At 33.2% G+C, this 21067-nt stretch overlaps 2 protein-coding genes across 3 annotated transcripts in view; both read right to left on the bottom strand.

Moving 5' to 3' along the window:
• The window catches only part of LOC116347689 (putative ankyrin repeat protein RF_0381), a 3293-nt gene extending 831 nt beyond the window's left edge, over positions 1-2462 (bottom strand). The window contains exons 1-8 of the mRNA XM_031778393.1: positions 2305-2462; positions 2164-2182; positions 1422-1462; positions 1248-1355; positions 1069-1167; positions 801-890; positions 456-539; positions 10-51 (exon numbers count right to left, since the gene is read on the bottom strand). Coding sequence (XP_031634253.1) covers positions 10-51; positions 456-539; positions 801-890; positions 1069-1167; positions 1248-1355; positions 1422-1462; positions 2164-2182; positions 2305-2401 — 580 coding nt within the window. The 5' untranslated portion in view covers positions 2402-2462. The remainder of the gene's footprint in view (positions 1-9; positions 52-455; positions 540-800; positions 891-1068; positions 1168-1247; positions 1356-1421; positions 1463-2163; positions 2183-2304) is intronic.
• An 8342-nt stretch (positions 2463-10804) lies between these two features.
• LOC116347686 (unconventional myosin-VIIa-like) lies at positions 10805-20158 on the bottom strand. Of its 2 annotated transcripts, XM_031778388.1 has the most exons (8): positions 19281-20158; positions 14486-14623; positions 14242-14364; positions 13020-14138; positions 12779-12920; positions 12506-12643; positions 11205-12436; positions 10805-11093 (listed from the first exon to the last, which is right to left on the bottom strand). In XM_031778388.1, the coding sequence occupies exons 1-7, from the start codon at positions 19299-19301 to the stop codon at positions 11229-11231; spliced, it is 2889 nt and encodes a 962-aa protein (XP_031634248.1). In that variant the 5' UTR covers positions 19302-20158; the 3' UTR covers positions 10805-11093; positions 11205-11228. The 2 variants fall into 2 exon arrangements, with proteins under 2 accessions (XP_031634248.1, XP_031634246.1); XM_031778386.1 differs by having other exon boundaries at positions 10805-12436; positions 19281-20157.
• Positions 20159-21067: the final 909 nt, after the last annotated feature.

Below are 21067 nucleotides of genomic sequence, written 5' to 3'. Positions count from 1 at the left end.
TATTAATATTTGCTCCATTGGTAATGAGAGCTTCGACGATATCCGCACGATCTATTCGGAATATAATTCGATTAAAATTAATCTCGTTTTGATATTTATTAAAAATCTCAATCATAGTACGAGTAAACTAAGTAACAGTGATGGTTTTGCGTTAGCCAGCGTTGTCTTAGCCTCGGTGTATACCAACATTTGGTGTACACCAATCGTTAGCCAGCTAACTGTCTACACTGTCTATGTGACTGTGTATGATAGTATGCGTGTGAAAACGTCCAATTCTCCTGACGTGTGTTAGTGCTGGCTTACGCATTCGTTAGCCGGTGTACACAGTGATGGCAAATTAGCCAGCTAATGTGCTCATCACTGGATTAGCCAGCTAATGTGCTCATCACTGCTAAGTAATATGGAAATTAGTATTGAGGGGTCTTTTGTGAAGCAAACCCTATTCAATATGTTACCTTTTGCAATTGCGCGAAGCAATAGTTGATCGTCATTTAGCTCGGCTCCATTTCGAATGAGAATTTTTATAATTGACAAATCGCCTAAAAGTATGATTTGAGGGGAATAAAAGGAGGAAGATCTGTAATAGCGACTTTACTCATGTCTTTAGTAACTTATGCGATGAGAGATAATAATCGGGGAGCGCAAAACGCCTGAAGCTTTACGCACACTACGGCGAGTCGTATTCTTGTCAAAACTTTAAACACTTTACCTGAGTGAAAAACACTTACTGACCAAAGACATTAGTTCAAAAACGCGGTTTCCCGTTTTACTTTCAATTATTTAATTTAAAAAAAACTAACCCCCACTAATAGCCCAATGTAGTAATTCGGCACCATTGTTCTTCACTTCGGCACCATTTTCAATTAGAATCTTTACAATATCCTCTCTTGCTGAAAATGAGAACAATTTAAACAAAGAATGATTAACTATTAACCATTTCGGCGCCTATTCATAATTCCGCAGGAATAATTCCCGCTTATTGGAATAAAACTACTCAAAGGAGTGTTGCCACTTTTTTTATTTTCACGTATGCATAAATTTGAAATTGTTCAAGAATGTTAATTTTACCATTTCTTGAAGCAATGTGAAGTCCTTGCCGATTAAAGTAGTCCTTGGCATTAACTTCGACTCCATTCTCAATAAGACATTTTATTATGTCCAAATTACCTGTGAAAAAACACGAAAATCACCTTTATAGCTGCTTTCCATTTCTTTTTTGAGTTTATTCAAATCAATTAGGTTCATACCAATTTCAACTGCCAAATGAATTGGAAACACTGGATATTCACCGTTTTCATACTTGAAATTAACATTTGCACCATCTTCAATGAGTTTTATAGCCTCTGATGTTTGATCTATACTCAACACAAATAGTGGTTTCAATACAACTCCAAAATTGCAAATATGACGTCACAACTTACTTGTCTCTAAAAAAGTACGTAGTCTGGCCTCTTTGCTGCTTCTTGAAAAATACAAAGTTTAAGAATCGGTAAAATTTCATTTGTTCGATAAGTAAGTCACAAGCAAAACAGAATTTCTTCCGCATTCTTCACAGTTCATTCGCACATTCTTTCGTTAATATTCTCATCACGTTCTCTATTACACACCAAGTTCTTTGACATCATTCAAAATAAACAAACAATAAACGAAGCATTTATAAAATCGAAACGAGTCAAATTACAGGCGATCTTTATATGTGAAGTAATGTCTTTTGTTGGAAAATAATTCGATTTCAAAACGTTTGCAACCAGTTTTTGAGACTTCCGTTGAGTAAGATTATTTTCCAAATTTCATTTATCTATTGAGCAAATACATTGCTCAAAAACTCGTTTTTTGGCATTAGAAAAAGTGCGAAATTACATAGGAGTACATCGCAGATGTTGGTTACCCATTTTTCACTTTTATGTGGACTGATCAACTTGGGTCTGAGAGAGTTATGACATTCAATCGAATCACTTCACTGGTTTTCAAATTGACATTTTTAAAATGGGAACTTCTAGGGGAACTTGGATAAATGTGTACGAAAACAAACGACACTTTTTATAAAAAAAACATTCAATCGATGTTAAACTACAAAAACTTTGTATTTCTTCACAATTTTAGTCAGTAGATTCATGCATTTCAAGAAATATTTACGACGATAAAGTTCTACGGTGTACTTACGACGCTTGTTGTTGTGATTCTGGAAAATAACACAAATTCTATTAAACTAAAAAAAATTGAATGAAATGTGATTGTAAAATTGAGCACTGTCAAACATTTGATGGAATTAATTAGTATCACTTCGTCCAAAAATCAGAATACCTGAAATTGTTCCGGCAATGGTTCCAAAACAAAGTATAAACACCATTAATGTCGTCATTTTTTTTTTTCGAAAATTAATTTTGTTCGGTGAATTCATCCAACAAAAAATGAAACCAATGTGAAGACGTACATTGAACACCGATCACTAAATCGAAATTTGTGTTTGTTCATTCGGCGAACGGTTTGTTTCTCCCACTCTGATAATTTTATTTCTCTTTTGGCTGTTTCAATTGCATGTCGTTTGTGAGTCGCTTATTTATCAAGTTTATTCTTCTGAGAAAAAAGAACGGCTTGTTATATGGTGTGAACGTTTCATTTATGATTGATGATTATTTAACGGATTCAAACTCATAGCTTTGCGTTTTGTATGAAAAGATTAGTGTACTTCAGAAAAATCAGTTAAACATGTAATTACTAGTCATCATTTTGAAATTTTTAGCGGGTGGACAAATAAGTGAGACGGATTATTAAAAGATAGACGGACGGACATCTACATACACCTAAATTATGCCGCCGGAGATCTTCAGAGATGGATTAATCAACAAAAAAAATGATTGAGGTATCCGTCCGGTCTTACCGGATACTGTTCGTCCAACTTATTTTACCGTCCACCAAAAAGTGGTGGGCGACGGACAATTTGTCGCGATGGACGGACAGTATGTCCATCCGGACCTATGGCCGTTAGCCCTTATCTTATCTCGATTTTTAAATGTTTTTAAATTACCTACAATCAATCCAACGAAATATGTGGAAGTATTTATTTTGAAACCAAAGTATTGAACGGCATTGAACGTGCATACAATGTGATGTATTTTTTGCATTCATGATGGAAAAAAACACTTCGACTGCATTCTTTAATTTACACTACTGTCTACTGATAAAGGCTAGGATAAAGGTGATTGTGTGTAAACCATAGAAATGTGCATTAACTATGTTTAAAATGTCATGCATGCGACAATGTTTATTGTATCACTTTAAAAATAACGAATATTACTCATATTTGTGGAATTTTTATGGCAGGAAGAGATTTAAATAATGTTTAATTTTGAGAGGAGTCACAAAATTCGTAAAATCAATCGAAGAGTTCATTCAAAAATGGGTTAAAATTGATTTTTTAAGGTCGATTCGAATACACGTGACAATCTATCACCTACCTTATCTTGAAATCAATGGCTTAAAAGTAAATAGAATTAAATCTAAGGTTTCGTTATTTATGTAAGTACTTTAACTTGCAGTAGTGAACAAATTTCTTATCTAGCGCTCAATTATTGATAATCAATATCTGTATGAAGACACTCAATAGACTCCGTTAGATAGCATTTGGTGTATCAACAATTAACGAAGTTTCTATCACGTCAATCTATCATAACATTTATTTAGTTTTATTGCGTTAGTCAGACGTGCAAGTTATTTAAATAGTGTCATTTTATTAATTTAATGTTTTGACAATTTTTGCGCTTCGATTGTAATTTGTCTAATAAGGTAATAGGAGTGAAAAAATGAAAATAAAATGGATCCTGTGGTTGAATAAGCTGATGAATGGTCATTTGGAAGTGTTATGTATCACTAGTTTCATTATTTCACTCATATTACTTGGGCCAATGTGCATCATAATGCCGATTTATTTGTTGGTAATTGCAAAATTATTTCTTTACACCATTTAATCCATTCGAAGATGATGTCAGGTTGGAAAATTGTTGTTTTTTTCTCTTAAAATTCCAGATTTTCGGAAATATTTATTGGAAAACTGCTTTCACGTTGTATTTCGCGTTCTATTTGTATGACATTAAGTCGGGCGATCGTGGTGGACGAGGTGCTGGGGTGGCCTGGATAAGAGGTTTGAGTGTATGGAAACATATCCGTAACTATTTTCCAATCGATTTAGTTAAAACCGTCGATCTATCACCTGATCGCAACTACTTAATATGTGTATTTCCTCATGGAGTTTTGAGGTACCTCCTTAGGAAGAAATTTGAGTTTTACAAATGATTTGGTACTTTTACATCCCCCCATTTCATGTCGTCATTCAATTTCAGTTTTGGAGTAGCGGGAAATTTCTGTACTTCGTACTCAAAGTGGAATGAACTCTTTCCGGGCCTTCGACCCAAAGTTGCAACTCTCAGTTTAAATTCACTGATGCCGATAGCGCGTGAACTATGTTTAAGGTGATGTTTTTCCAAAAAAATTATTTGTGCTTTCATTATTTCGAATGATTTTTAATTCATTAGTGTTGGATGTTGTTCGGCGTCGGCTAATGCACTGACTATTCTCTTGAAGCAATCAAATGATCCAACTCACACATCCAATCAAGATGGAGCTACTTCAAATGCAGTAGCTTTGTTAGTTGGTGGCATTCGTGAACAACGACGTTGCACTTATCCGAATAGATATCGATTTGTTTTGAAAAATCGCAAAGGATTTGTACGAATTGCATTACAAACCGGTGCTTCACTCGTGCCTGCCATTTCATTCGGTGAAAATGACTACTATGATATAATCGAATCGAAACCCGGTTGGTTGAAAAGAATTTTCAAAAATGCCGAAAATTGGCCACCACTTTACTTTGGCCGCGGATATTTTCAGTATAATTTTGGAATACTGCCCAAGAGACGTCCAATCACAACTGTCATCGGGCCACCAATTCATTTGAGGAACATTCCCATCCCAAGTGAAGAAGAAATTAACGAAGTTCACGAACTGTTTTGCAAACGACTTGTCGAATTATTTGAAGCACACAAAAACAAATATGTGCAGAATTTTGAATGCGTTCATGTGGAGTTTGTGTAAAATGGAATTTTTAAACACAAACAGAAAACTTGTGTAAAATGTTGTTGTTTTTTGCATAAGTCACTTGATATTTAATTAGAAGTTTGTGAATTGTTACACATGAATATGACAAATATTTAATAGATTTAGAATGAAATAAAGAGACCGTTAGACTGGACAAAGAAAGTGTTTTTTTATCAAAGTTTCTCATCCTAATTGGTGAAATATATGAAAAAATTACAAATTTGGCATTATTATATCAAAAATCATTCGAAGTATACACAAGGAGTCTCCTTGAAGGAGATATTGATCAATCACAAATTTGTATTATGCGATAGAAAGTGTGAATTATTACTGGTGTGTAAGGGGAAAGTATTGCAATGGGTCAACATTTACGACATCTCAAAAACATGTTTTCTGGACGTTTCTGAGGTCAGAGAACCCGAATCAGGCCGTTTTGAGCATGGTTGTTGTGGGTCGCTTCCACGTCGTACGTCGTACCTTGTCCTCTGTACGCAAAATTTGTCCATCGATTATCTCACCCCCCAGAAAAGTTTTAAAACCTGACTGTACAGGATGATTGGGGGTCGCGAGGAATGGAAATCATCAGATTTTGAGCGACTTTGGTTGATGGAAAAAAATGTCATGTCTGGAGTGACACCTATGAAAAAGAGTCCAATTTTTGACCAAAAGTTATACTTTATGTAGACTTAAACACTCAAAAATATGAATTGGGGGGTTTTTGGCACGAGAAAACCGAATCCGACGTTAATTTTGAGATACAATTAGGTTTAAACAGAGTTTCTTCGAAAAAATCGCGAAAAATTCAATTTTTGTATGGGAGCCATGCTTTTATACTACCGTAATGACGTGAAACTTTGCACAGGCTGTTTCTTACACAAGAAAATAACATTCTGAAAGTTTGAAGAGATTTCAATCAAAATTAGGGGTACCTTCCATACAACATTTTCAGTTTTTAGCTCAAAGGCTGAATTACTCTTAATTTTGGTTGAAATTTCTCCAAACCCTCCGAATGTTATTTTTTTGTGAAAAAAATAATCATGTCCTTACGATACCATGCAGGCATGATTCCCATACAAAAATCCATTTTGAAGTGTGAAAAATCTTTTCTCGAGTACTTCTGCTATTAAATTAAAGAATATTTCGATGCCGAACACATTTTTTGGCCTCAAACTTAACGCCGCTTGAAAGGCTTGAAAAATCGAACAAATATTATTTTGAACTAGCTTAATAAAATACGCAACTACCACCGTGCGGAAAAGATCGTCTTACTCCTGTAAGACTCTTTATTCGAATTAAACATAGGAAAAAATTTGCTAATAAATCAGTCAAGTTGAAAATTCTGCAAATTGAATTAAATTAGGAGAATTTATTCAGTACATTTCGAACCAAGCGATTTTTGTTGATATTTACTTTTTGTTGATGTTAAAATCATTTTTATGCCTCCACCCATTTTTACACTAATACAACGTTCATGCATATCGTTCCTGTGACAAAGACAACCGAGCAGCCAATTGAGTATATTGAGATATATTCCGCCAGCTGAATCAGCAAACGTCAGGCGCTGAAATGGTGTGAAAATAGATTGTTATAGCTATAAAAACACTTCCATTGTTACAATCAATTGTTTTCACTCCATTTCAGCATTTTAAGGTGACGTTAGCTGCCTGGCTGAAAATATTTCAATAAAATGTCTGGTTAATTTATTTTAGTTTCACATCGATAACGCTTAATTGTATTTTACTGTCTTAAAGTTCAAGGCTTGTACTGTCAATCTAAGCGACTTTTTCGACTGAATATCATAAAATCGCATCAAAAAGACCGTATAACCACATAAAAAAACATTTAAGCTAACAGACAAATAATGAATTTAAAAAAACAAGAAATTTATTAAAAACTGGACGCGTACGTGCCAGGCAGTTTTATAAATATTTTATTCGAAAAACATACGATGATTATTCGAAAAATTGGACTATTTAACATTTCTCAAACTCAATTTTGTTTCGTCGAAATTCGATTACCAAACATCGTTGAATATATATTCAAAAGAGAAGAAACAGTAGGCATAGAGAATGAGGCATTTCATGAGAAATGACTTCTCCTTGCTTGCTGTTGAAATCCATGTGAATATTTCTAGGAAATTTTATTTCTTAAAAAAAAAAAAAATTGTAATCTTGTTTGTTTATTGACAAGATTGTCTCGTTATCAAACACGTTCTATAAATATACCGCTTATAAAGTCAGTACACACAGAGTCACAACGTTCAGCATAGTCCAGTGCTTATATCGCAATGAATCTATTGTCGTGGTTTAAATTTCGATCGCAAAAAAGTTGCAAATCGGCAAATTTGTCAGTCAAAACGACAAACGAAATCCATCCAAATAGCAAAAGAAATGTTTGTGCACCAAAAATTCATCAATCTTCCGAATTTTTGAAACTAAATGCGGATTGCATGGAAGAGATTTGTGAATGGCTTTCGTTACGAGATTTGGATACATTATGTGAAACGTGCAAAGTGATGAGACAGTTCGTTGTTAAATATTTTCAAAAAAATTACGCAATAACTGGTCTTTGTGAAAGTAACTGTATGTCTGTACACGGAACATATACGATTGACATCAGTAACTTGAGTCCGTTTATAAAACATGTGATGATTTGCAACGATCAACGAAGAGACAGTCGTTTTACATATATTTCGGAAAATTGTCGATCAGTGGAACAGCTCAGTTTGCATTTTGTTACATTGTCTGATGATAGAATCGCCCTCCTCAAACCGCTTCTCAGCAAAGTGCAATGCATTGTTCTAGCTCAGCCGCGCTTTCAAGGCGAGTTTTATGAAAAATTCCTAAAACATTGTGGAAACTTATCAAAATTGTGCATGCAAACGGGCAGGGAAATCTTAATGGGATCGTCGAACAATTGGATGCAACGGAAATATCCATCACTTAAAAATGTGGAAATCACACAAATTCCAGCGACCAAATTCAATAAACTCAAAGTTTTTTTCGAGAAAAATCCACAATTAGAATGTCTTGCCGTCAATTCGAGTTTGGTGTGGAAAAATCAAGGGATTTTTTGTAAGTGTAAGGTGAAACTTAATGATTTTGCAATCATTATAAATTTTGAGAAATCACGCGATTATCCAGCTTACTTTCAACTATTTAATCGACTTCATAAGCAAGGATTTTTTCAACAAATACATTTATACATCTATGGTTTCGATAAAAGTACTATTAGACAAATGGAATCGCTGCAAGCATTTGTTAAACTTTATGTTGCCAATTGTACATTAGATAGAAGTGTTGCATCGTCATTAGTTGGTATCAAAGAACTTGCGACGGACACAAGTGAAAATTTTAAAGACATCGAAAATTTGGCTAAAGACCTGGTGAATCTCGAACGTCTTTACATGCAAAGCGCGAGGATTGATGATATTTTGCCATTTATTGAACATTCCAAGAAATTGCGGACAATTCAAGTCAAATATTTGAAAATTGAACAATATGCTAATTATGGAACACTCGATTTGTCGGCGTTGAATACGATGAGGGAACAACTGAAGGGCGCTCGAAAAATTACTTTTTTCATTGCAGAAAGATTGTATTTGAAAACGAAATTTGTTAAAAACACCACCGAATACCCATTGATCGAAATAAAAAGGTCGGAGTCATACGAATGGGACCATCACTTTGTGATCTGAATCCGTTTTTTGAGAAAAAAATATATTTTTTAAATTTTTTTTTTGTATTGAATTAAACTTAGAATTAAGGTAATTTTTCCGAAAATCATTTAGTGTACAAATCGACTGGCTTATCAATGTGTTTTTTTGAATAAATGAAAAAAATGACTATTGATTTATGTTTTAAAACAAAAAAACTCGTTTTTCTTTGTAATACTGAACTTTGGAAAAATTGATCAAAGATTGGTGGTTTTTAATTCAATTAAAATATTGTGAAAACACTTACAAGGTAAGTAGTTAAATGCCATATAAAATCAGATGTTATCGGAAAGATTTCTGGATTCATATTTTGCTATGGTTCATATTTTATCCTGTAAATTTCTTATTTGCCTTAATATTTAGAATTACTTACTTCTTCTGAAAATTTAATGACGAATATGTGTTTCTTTGTGATGAATGAAAGGAAATAAAACTCTTTTTAATGTTTTTACTGTTGATTTTCGGCTAAAAATGCACGTGAACAGATGTTTAATGTTTATTCAAGAATGAACTTCAATTAATGATTTTTAAAACGAAAACAAAATATGTCTTTATTTGTAAATGACAGTTATAGACAGTGAAATATACTTCATTGAAATACACTTGTGTAAAAATTAAAATAATTGAAATTAAAGTGAAAATATTGTCGACAGAGGAAATGTTGAATAAAATGTATCGTCATAAAAATGAAAATGGACGAATCCATTCACATGAATCCACTTATCTTATTTCGGTGAAGCTCAAATTGATGTCGCTGTTTCTGGTTGTCCATTTAGTAGTCAAGCTAGGGGGTAACCGCGCTCACGGGTCTTTATCGACTATTGTCTCCAATTCTTCATCTTCAAATTTTTTTGGTTGGCCGTTCTTTGTCGCTTATGTCAAAATCACCACTTTGAAAACGTGCAAACCACTGTTGGCATGTTCTAATATTTGGGGTATATTCCGGGTAAGTTTCCTGGAGCAGACGATAATAACTTTCAGATGCATTTTTCTTTTGATTAAAAAAGAAAAGCGAAACTTCCCGTAAATGCTGTTTTGTTGGAACGTAATTCGAAATTTTCAATGCAATAATAAAACTTGTGTGTGAAAAATTATATTCACTTTGACAAATCAATTTAGCGAATTTTTTGACACTCTTTAAGATAGAATAGCTGTCACTATCAAAAACTAGTACACATGACAATTAAGAGGTTAGTAACAAATGCGAAATTATTAAGTTATACTCCAAATAAATTAGTAGCAATCAATCTAGGGGCTCGGAAGTATTTTTTATTCGCGAAAAACCATGCATATTCACGAATATTGGTCCATTTTGAGTAGTGAACAATAACTTCACTTTCTGTGAATATTCGTGAATAAAATCATTATTCCTTCATCATTTATTATCGTAAATACCCAAAATGGCGGCAAACGGTGCATGTCATTTAGTGGAACGTCATTTATAAAATCACAAAGGCTTACTATAGGAATATTAATTACAGAGTTCTCAAGGGGCTCCCGAATTTTAAAATTTTGAATTGAATGACATTTTTTGGATATTTATATTTTTAATTCTAAACCAAATTCCGAGTCCGACCGATGCCCGACCGTAAAAATCGGTCGTCGATCGGATTCAAATAGACAATTGTCGGGATACGGGCGGATTCGGATCACAAAAATGTGGCCCGTTGAGAACTCTGTTAATTACATACTTTTGAAGTTCTTCATCCAAATTATTTTTTTTGTTGAAGAAATATAAATTTTTAGCCTGAAAATTGTTTTTATGCAATAATAACATGATTATTAATTTTATTTTGTGTTGTGTGTGTGTTTCAAATCGCTGCTGTATAATTACAAAAAACTACGATAATCACGAATATTTGTAATATTTGTCACTATATACCAAATTCATACAAAACTGTAATTATTTGATGTTTTTTTCAAGTTCCGAGCCCCTAGCAATCAATTCTATTACATAAAGAAATAAAATATATTCATAAGAAAAAGACCAAGAAAAAGAAGAAATTACGTGTTTTTTCCTTGTATTTTTTATTTTCGGTTGATTCTTTTATTATAAAAAATGTTGTGTCAATTGGTACTAAGTGTAAGTAAATAAGAATTATTTTTTTGGTTTGTAAATACACTCGAAATCTTAATCGCTAGACATGCTTAATGTTATCCATGATCTATTTACATTTTATGTATATACAAGCTGCGCGAGTAAACAAATCTAGCCCATTTTCCGTGATAATCTTCTGACCATTTTTTTATCTTTTTTTTTTGTAAACGCAATTTAATATTTTTCCTTGGTTTTCCGAAGAATTATGAAAATTTTAAATAAAAAGAAAATTAATTTTAAACTTTTGATTGGTATCGAATTTAAATTTCATGAAAATGGAATATCCCAAATTTATACCGATAATGTTGACAACAAAAAATGTTAAAGTCTTGATTCGAAATTTTCGTAGCTGTAAAAATTGACTGGACGTGATAGCAGTTTGGTTGGTATTGATTTTTTGATGCAACTTTCAGCCTCAAAGTTCATAATCATTTTGCTAACGTTGCTGGTGCGTTTTTGTGATAAATCTACCATATTGTCATCGGTTGCATGTTGTAAAAATTCAAAAACATCATCAATAATACGCGTGGCTTCCGCATCAAAATCATTTTTCAACCGTTGATTTCCGGCTTCTCTAACATCGTTGTTCTTTTTATTGTTAGAGTCAACGCGTGACGGTGGTTGTGGTGCCTGTCTTTTAACTGCTTTTGACGTTTCCATTTGTCGTCGACGGATTTCTTTTTCGTATTTTTGCTTTTGAATTTGTACTTTTCGTATGGTATATGCTTTGCGAGCCAAAAATCCACGACACATTGACTGGATTCTAATGATGTTTTTAGTATATTTCTCGTATGCAAGCGCTTCTTGGCGGGATCGAATGCGTGCCTGTAATCGTTCCATAGCATCACGCAATCGTAAAAAGTTCTGTCGTGACTGATATCGTCGCCAATTGCTTTGAATTACAATAGCCGCCATTTGTCGTCGATTTAACCAAATTTTTAGCAAAACTCGTCGCGTGAATCGCTGCAAAATTTTCACATATTTTAAATAGGATCTTTCACGTTCAGCCTCGAGAAATACGTCTTGATCGTATTTTAAGAATACTTTCGTTTGACCCAATTGATAGGAGTGTGGATTGAATTTCAACAAATTGGCACACATTTTCTTACATAGATCACGATAATTTACTTTTATTTTGTGTGACTGAACAATTGATGGCATTAGTAAACGATAGCGCTGAACGAATTCTTGGAATGTATGCCGAATCGGATAGCCTAACGCTCGTATTCGAGCTGTTTCAAGCATGCCTGTGTAACGAAGTTGACGAACACACAATTCGTTATCAAACATATTCGGCTTTTTATGGTCATTTGGTTTTATGCATCGTACAAAGTAAGGATTGCAAGCGGTTAGTGTTTTCATTAATTCATCCAACGAATTTTTGAACTGAAGTGACAATGTCATCGTCTTTTTGCCCGAATCCAATGCACTATTTTTCTCAAACAGGCTCAACAAGAATGCATTATTCGATTGGGCAACTAATTCCTTGAGATCAGCACCAAATGTATCACGGTTTTTCTCCAAAAATCCTATTACAATAAAAGATCCTACGATTAGTTATTTTGTCATTGACATAAATCGAAGAAGAATACTTTTACCTTTAGAGTAGTACATTACAACACCGCCGACATAATGTCGAATACCAAATGACACCGCATGATCACTGAACGATCTGACGAAAATTGACTTTGAACCATGATTTGTATTTAACTTCATTAAAAGCGTTGTATCAGTGCCTACATAAATAGCGAAAAAATCTTTGTGAAAAAAAAACAAAGCCATAGAAAGTGCAAAGTTCATTTATATACGTGCTAAAGGACATTCATTTGGATTATTTAAAAAAAAGCTTGAGCTACCCGAAAAAAATTTACCTTTCGGAAACTTTGATTCTTCGTCTATGAGAGACATTACATTGCATGCTTTCAGTCCAATCATATCCAAAATACTTTGATTGTCGACAAATGCGATATTCTTCCAAATAATCTTCTCCTTGTTGTATTCACTTTGCTCCATCTGTGATCCAATAAAATAATCAATGCATATTAACAAATCCACTTCACCGCAGTTTATATGTGTCATAAAAGTTTTATATTAGCATATAAAAAAGTTTACCTTGAAAATTTGTTGAACAAAGAATTGTTGCAAGCTTTCATTTGCATAATTAATGCACAATTGCTCGAAACTATTGACCGAAAAATTCTCAAAGCCAAAAATATCCAATACTCCAAGTGATACGTTATGCATAATCTTTGGTCCGGATCTTGAGATTGTATTATTAATACGAAGAACGATCCAATTAAAAATCCGTCCATAGATAGTTTTTGCAAAAGAATCTCGTATCTCCATTGCATATTCTTTTGAAATGTTCGACACAACTCGTTCATCGTTCACATATAATGTTCGTCGTGTCAAACATTCGCATAGGATGCTCCGTGGAATTCCCAAAAAATGTGCAACTCTCGATGAATTTAAATTATCATGTATTTCTGTTGCATCGATATTTTCAATTATTTTCCTTTTGTATTGTAGGTTACCTAAGTGCAGTAGGGCGGCTAACAATTGAAAAATTTGCCACATTTCCCATTCGCTAATAGATAACACTTTCATGGCGTTTTTAATGCGTTCCAAATTCATAAATGTGTCATCGATGTCAACGGGTGAGTCATCCGAAGCCGTAAGATAATTGAATTTTTTGTTTGTATCAAGTTCGAGTGTGTCGCGCTCTTCGGCGGAGAGCCCATTCAACAGCATATAGAAAATGTGATAATTTCGTTCGCCACGATTAACCGATACAATGCGCGATTTTTCCAATAGATAATGATTGAATTTAGCACCTCTCATTACACCAATCTTATCAAAATGAATATCAATATACTTTCCGAATCGCGAACTGTTATCATTGCGAACAGTTTTTGCATTACCAAAGGCTTCGAGAATTGGATTTGCCTCAAGAATTTGCTCTTGAATCGGTGATTGTTTACTGATTGCCGCCAAATATTGTAATATGAACTTCATACTTTCAGTCTTCCCTGCTCCAGATTCGCCCGACACCAAAATACATTGATTTCGATTGTCTTCAATGAGCTTATTGTATGCTAAATTTGAAATGGCATAAATGTGTGGCGGTAACTCGCTCATTTTCTTCTGTTTGTACGCATTTATCAAATTTCTAGAATAAATATAGATGTTTTCGTATGGATTCAGTGCCACAAGCACCGTACCAATGTATGTCTATTGTTTGTGCGATTGGAAAAGTAAAATATTATTATGAATGTTAATCCTCTTAAAGAAAATAAGAACGAGCAAAACAAGAAGAAGATAACAATTTACGCACATAAATTTGCTTGTCCTTGTATCGAATCCATAGATTTCGTAATATGGCACATTCGTTGATATCACCCAATGATATCATATCTTCCACTCCAAATACCGATGTGATGTGCATCGATTTGATGATCTGAAATGATGTTTTTTTTTGTAATGAAATTCATCTAAAATATTTTTGGTAAAAACTTCGGACTCACAAGAAATTAGGCGAATTAAAAAGTTTGGAAAATAAAAAAATGCAATCATTTTACCTGATCGGGTTTAATCCAACTTTCTTCTTCATCATCGTTACGAACTAATGCTTTCCCTCGATCAAATCGTACAATTTGACATCCGATTGGTAATGCAAATTCCGAGTTTTTCAATGGTTTTATCCAAACCCATTGTCCCTTCATAAAAAACGAAACGAAAAATTGATAAAAAGACAAAAAAAATACGTTGATTAGTAACAAAGTTGCATAATAACAGAGACACATTGTTTTAAAGTGTTTACTATTATAATATCAGCATGAACTTAATTCTCAGGTTCAAAATTACAGCAAAAAAAGAGAGAAAATAATGGTGACGACATGCTATTATAAAAAAATAGCATACGTCAAAAATGAGAAGTATGCGCTCATTTCTCATAGCGATTTAATAAATCATAAGCATGCTTGAAATAAGTCAACAAAAATGAAACTTTATCTCTGTATCATTTACGAAACTATAGAGTGTGCGATAAGAAGATTGAATTACAACGTCAATATTTTCCCTGCACACGCACGGTTGTTTTTTACAGCACCTTTTGTTTTAATCGAAATAACTAAACAATCAATAGAACTCTGAATGAAGCAGATTCCAAGGCTTTCCCGCCTTTACTACAATCGCCGTTCGTAAAATCAACAAACCAACAACAAGATTTGTGATTAAAAAAAAAAAAAAAAAAAAAAAAACAAAATAATGTGTCCACGTTTTTTTTGTCTGTAGTCAGGTTTTAATGAATAAAAATAACAGAGAATTTCTGTTCATATTATTATTATTGTTGTGTTTTGTTTGTTAGTATACATATATGTTGCCAGTGAAATCGTAAGTTTTTAATCATAACCACTATTTAACCGATTGTTGTTTACGTAAATTAATTGTTTATTTGTTTCTCATCCCGTATTGTTTTCCAACTGCTGTGTTTAGCCAGATGAAGGTGATAGATGAATGAAAAATCACAAACAACAGCAGCTTCAACATCGTCCAGCCCATTCTTATCATTAGCGCACGTGTGTGTGGATGAACGCGCGATAGACCCGTTATTTATGTATAAATAACTATTGAATCTGCATTTTTTTCTTCTCTATCGTTTTATTCGTTGTACATCTGCCGACTAATATTCATTTATGCATCTTCTACGCACATATCATCCATTCTTTTGAGCGCGGTGCATCATCATTTAATCTGAAGAAAAATGACGGCAAAATACCAAACATACATGAATTCCATAAACCGCATAGATTCCACGCGCACGTTTGTTAGACAATAGTTAATTTTGATTTAATTCGGTCGGATTTTTTTTCTTTCGATCCATCTCTCTTCTCTCTCTCGAGTGGCTCGATTATTTTACCATTTATCATTTTACCGAAAAGCGATTTGCATTTTTCGATTGCTGTTATTGTTTCGTCTTTCATTATGTTTGTATAACAATGTTTAATGAAACACGAGAACGGCACGGTAATAGACTATATTGGTTTTTAGAGGAAAAAAATAACTCAATAAAAATTTCCATATTTTAAACAATAGAATCGGGAAATGAATATCATGCAAAAAAGCATTATGCTACAACCGTTTTGCGCACGTTGTTTAATGCTATACACCGAAATACGTATGCATGTACATTGTACATGTGCTCAGGATGATTTACAAAAAAAAAAATTTTGTATTGCCATATTTATTCTTACCGACACAAGCTGTAACGTGATTGCATAATAACTTTTTTTCTGTCATCTTCGTGTGGCTGTGAAATATATTTTTTTTAATATCTTTTCGAATTACATGCGATTTTTGTGTCTATTTTTTTCTCTTCTGCATCAGTCGAAAATTTTCATCTTAATCCGAATATGTTTGTTTTGGTAATATAATGTGTTAACGATCCAATTGTATATTTGGCCGATGAATATAGTTGCTCAATATTCGACAAATTAGAAACAAATCACTGAATAGAATTCATTAAATGGATTTTAGATGTGGCAGCGTGCTAACTCTAGTGTTTATTTTTTTATTTTTTCGAATTGCATACTCGACGACAATTAGACATTCAAACTGCATCAACATAACAATCTGGAGAAAATAGGAGGTAGAAAGAAAAAGAGCGAAGAAGAGAGAGAGAAGGAGATAGATGAAAGCAGCACCATGATAAAATGAAAGAATGGAGCGTGTGGGTCCACTTCATTGATTGTTTATCATTAAAATTATCGACCGATTCAGGGAAATGATTTTGCACAGCTTGCGCATATTGAGCTAACTAATTGATATTCTCTATCGTTACTCCATCATTATCGTTTGATTCGCTATAATAAGTACAACGCAAAAAAATTACGTCGAATCTTGGGCAAATCACTTGAATCGTGATTGCATTTTTTCTATTGAAAATGTTTGTATTGAGTGTTCAAATTGAACACTGTGCATGCTACAGTGTACGTACAATCATTCTGTTGTTCTATCAACAAATTGGTCGGCATCTTCCTTATTTCATTGCAATTTATCTATTTAGTTGATTGTTTTAATTATACGTCTGTTTTTACAATATTGGTTTCTTTATCTAAAAACCGTGATAATGAAAGAAAAATAAGTTTTCACAAAGACAGAATCGAACATTGGTTTAACATTTTATTAAATCAATATTTGTCCGTGAGTCATACTAAGCAAGCCGAATATTGCGTTAAACATATATTTTTCTACATGCTACGACAACGCCATCTCTGTTTCCCCATGTGTGTAGAGTATGTTCAATTGTTCAATATTGACAAATCATTCAAACGGGTCAATTTTGTACCGCAAAAATAGCTGTCATCGTGAAAATATGTCAACAATATTATTCATTGAAATTTTTGAAATTGACTGTACCGTGTTTATTTTTTAAAACAATTTTCAAATGCATATTTCTGTAAATCTCATTTCAAAGTTTTAAAATATTTGTACAATTCTACATAAATAATATTTTAAATTTTTTAAACTGAAAGGAAATTTTCAGCATAGAAACAGCTTCTGCTGCAAGACCAAAGATGTCGTTTTCGGGGGAGATTCGTGTGACGTTTTCATATAAAACATATAGCGCATTACTCGGTTATACTAAGCGATAAAAATTTACAGCAAATGCTGAAGTACAATCGAGGTCTGGTAAAGTGACAATAAAGTAATTTTTCACTACTACTGAATTTCACTCGACGGAACAAAAGATGAAATTGTTTTGTTTTTTTTTTGTGAAAAAAAATTGACGTTTGAAAAAAATAAAAAAGGAATGTATTTGTATATGTGTTAACAGGATTAACATTGATCGACACTTATTTGCTTGCGAATTATGTAATTTTCCTTTCGCATTGGACACATCAGTTCTAAAAGTACAAGGTCAGATTTGTATCGCTGTAAATTATTATTTTTTGCTAAGAGTCTCTTCGCAATTCATTTGTCAAATGAGTTGGGAGAAACAGTACAGTTCATGTATTTCAAAATGTCGTGTTACCTTCTCTCTCTCTCTCTTGCTTTACACAGCATCAAAGCATGTAATTGTGTGACACAATGTCAAAGAATTAACATATTACAGATACGTTTGTGTGTAACAAAATAGTACAATTTTGACTTTGGTCACGTATTTGAATATTTCCGTCCCATATACAATCACTCTCAAATCAACTCAAAATACAATGGGCAGAGAGATCAGTTATAGATGGAAACTCAAAAAAATTGACACATAGCGTAAAATCAAACGTTTTTTGTTGTTTTCAATGTGTGTTTTTTTATTTCTATTCATTCTCAAATCACTGTGACTTTCCATACAATTCTATGAATTGACGATTTGGTTTCGTCTATAAACCAAAAAAAATATGGTATTTTTTTACTCTCTGCACGCATCACTTCCATTGTACAAAAGAGGGCTTAATACACACCGATTTCAGTAGACCATCATCAGCACCATACATACAATGATGTACAACTGATTAAAACCAGAGCGAAAGGTGTCGATTCATGAAAGAATAGATATAAAACGTGTAAAATCATAAAAACATTAACAACGGCCGTGATTGTGAATGATGATGTTGTCTTAATTCTAAGCGATTTGGAATTTGCTTTTCTTGCTTTTGTGTTGTGGATGGCAGAGCAAAAATGTGCGATCACAAGAAATTGAAGAAAAAAAAGCAAAACAAATTCCAAAGCGAGCAAACACGATTTGCTCGCTCATTGTGGGGAAATATAATGCTCGGCATTCTACGATGCAAAAATTGTTTTTTATATGGTGATTTCTATTTGGTCACTAATTTTGCCCCATAAGTCACATACATACGCATCAAACCATTCAGGCCGGCTCATCTAACTGTTCTTTTTTTAATAAATGAATAAAACAGCGTGCGTGCGCTAGCGCGCACATACTTTACCAACAATGAAAATTAAATGTAATAATTTTCATAATAAAATAAAGAGAAGATGATGCGTGCCGTTTGTTGAGAGAAAAAGTGCGACGCAAATGTACAAAAACAGACTCGCGCACAGAGTTGATATTTAAAAAAAATGTATTAAATAAACACTGAATTATATTTACGCTCTAGAAGAAGATTGTTTTGCAAAGTTCTCCTTTTTTCTCGGTGTATCGTGAATTCTAACGACGCCTGAACGGAAAATTTAATAAGACTTTTACGAAAGTGTGAGAACCGGCAGCAAATGTATGCATTTTAGTTTGATGGTTTTTACTTTAAATTAGACATTTGCTTCTTTTAATTAAAATTTGGAATAATTTGTTTGAAATTGGAATGTCACAAAACACGAATAATTTCAAAATATTACAAATTTAATTTAACAAAAACTTACTTTTTCGTGTGCGTAATCCATTTCATTGAAGTAAAACAAAAACAATCCAAATCAATTTGAGCATATTCACTAAGAATTCACAATGTATTTGAAACGAACAAAAAGTCACTACGTTTCCAATAAGTTCGAAGTCTATATTGCACCATCAAATATCGTCTATATTGTTTTTCACCTAAAAAATTTTTTCTTTTTGATTTCTTGTTCGAATAGAACTACACACACTCTTACATACACCAAAAAAAATCATACATTTTAACACTTAAGAGAGCATCAATAATGTTTGATTATGTTTTCTTGTGCAATGACGCTTTTATGTTTCTCAACATTCATCACTTTCTAAAAAAGAAACACCAGAGTAACTTCCAAATGGGCACAATTTGGATAACAAAATGCAAATTAACCTCTTATCACGTGTTTCAAAATATGGTATAGTGAAAAATGAGCAACAGAATCAAGCACCACAGTTCAAGCGTGACAAATTAATGGTGTTGCGTTGTTTTCGAATTTGTCGGTCGGTTGGTCGAAGAAAAAAAAAATATGTTAAAAGTTCTAATGTTCTGTTGATAGTGTGCACATACGATTTTTCTATTCCGCTATCGACAAACAGTCAAATGAAAATGAAAATTGTGAAGAGTCAGCGCGATCTGTTCGGCAGCGTATCTATTCCAATACTGCGTGCGAAAACAACGTTTTATTTCTTCTCTCTTGATTCGTTTTAATTGTTTTGAATTTTTCGTTCGCTGTTGTTGTTGCCGTCATCTGTGCTTATGTTTTCGAATTCTATTGTGTTTCAATCGTTTGTTCGTTTGCGCGCGCGATCTGTGTGTTTTTTGTTTGTGGGCACGACTACCGTCATCATTATGAAACACCAATACGAATATACTTGTAATAGTCAGCCACTTGCCACACACACACAGCTGGAGGAAGAGAAAAATTATATACGATTTTCGTTCAACAGTTACGATTCTCATATGCACAAAAACAAATACGACAACGCTCCTATAAGCCCATCATTAAAAAAAACAACAACTGTAAATTACAGCACAAACACATTGTTGCAATGTGATATTCTTTTTCCAAGCCAAAAGAAACAACAACGTTTTCATATAAAAATGACAGAAAAAAATGATAATAAATACAACGAGTGTTAACGAATACAACGTTTTACCTTATTTGTGTGTTGTGTTATCTTCAGCCTCGATAGAGAGAAAGAGAAATATGACTATTGTTGTTGCAGTCGTTTGTCACTTGTCAAGTACTACTTGCATATACGAAAGACACACCGAAAATGGCAAAATTCACTTGTTGTATACAAATCAACACATAGTTGGGTGTACTACTTCTCATTTTTTCGTCACAATGTAATCACAATGCAATGAAAATTATTCGGTTCACGGAACTCCAACACATTTTTTAAACGGTCTCTCTTTCTCGCTCGATTTTCAGGCCTAATGAAGTCTTGGTATAATTGGTTTTTGTACTATTACATATTAAACGGCACAATGTTTATCATCATGTGTCTAACAGACATATATACATGTTAGATAGAGGATAGATCAAGTGATTTGAACAAAACAAATATAAATGTTATTACGTTTGTACGCGACTAAATCCCATTGTTTTTTCCAACGCGTGTTTTTTTCCATTGATGGACTTTTATTTTCCTCATGTTTCCAAATATGGCTCAAACAATTGCTGAAAACAATATTTTGTTGGCATAAATAAAATAAAAACAGCCGAAAAACCAATTTTCTTATTTTTTTACTTGTTTTATACACCATTTACGG

Source organism: Contarinia nasturtii, unplaced genomic scaffold (genome assembly GCF_009176525.2).
Source record: "Contarinia nasturtii isolate CC-2019 unplaced genomic scaffold, AAFC_CNas_1.1 Cnas_scaffold_2042, whole genome shotgun sequence".
NCBI classification, from domain to species: Eukaryota; Metazoa; Arthropoda; class Insecta; order Diptera; family Cecidomyiidae; genus Contarinia; species Contarinia nasturtii.
The sequence above is the reverse complement of the archived record's forward strand: the minus strand, read 5'-3'. Positions and strand labels throughout refer to the sequence as shown.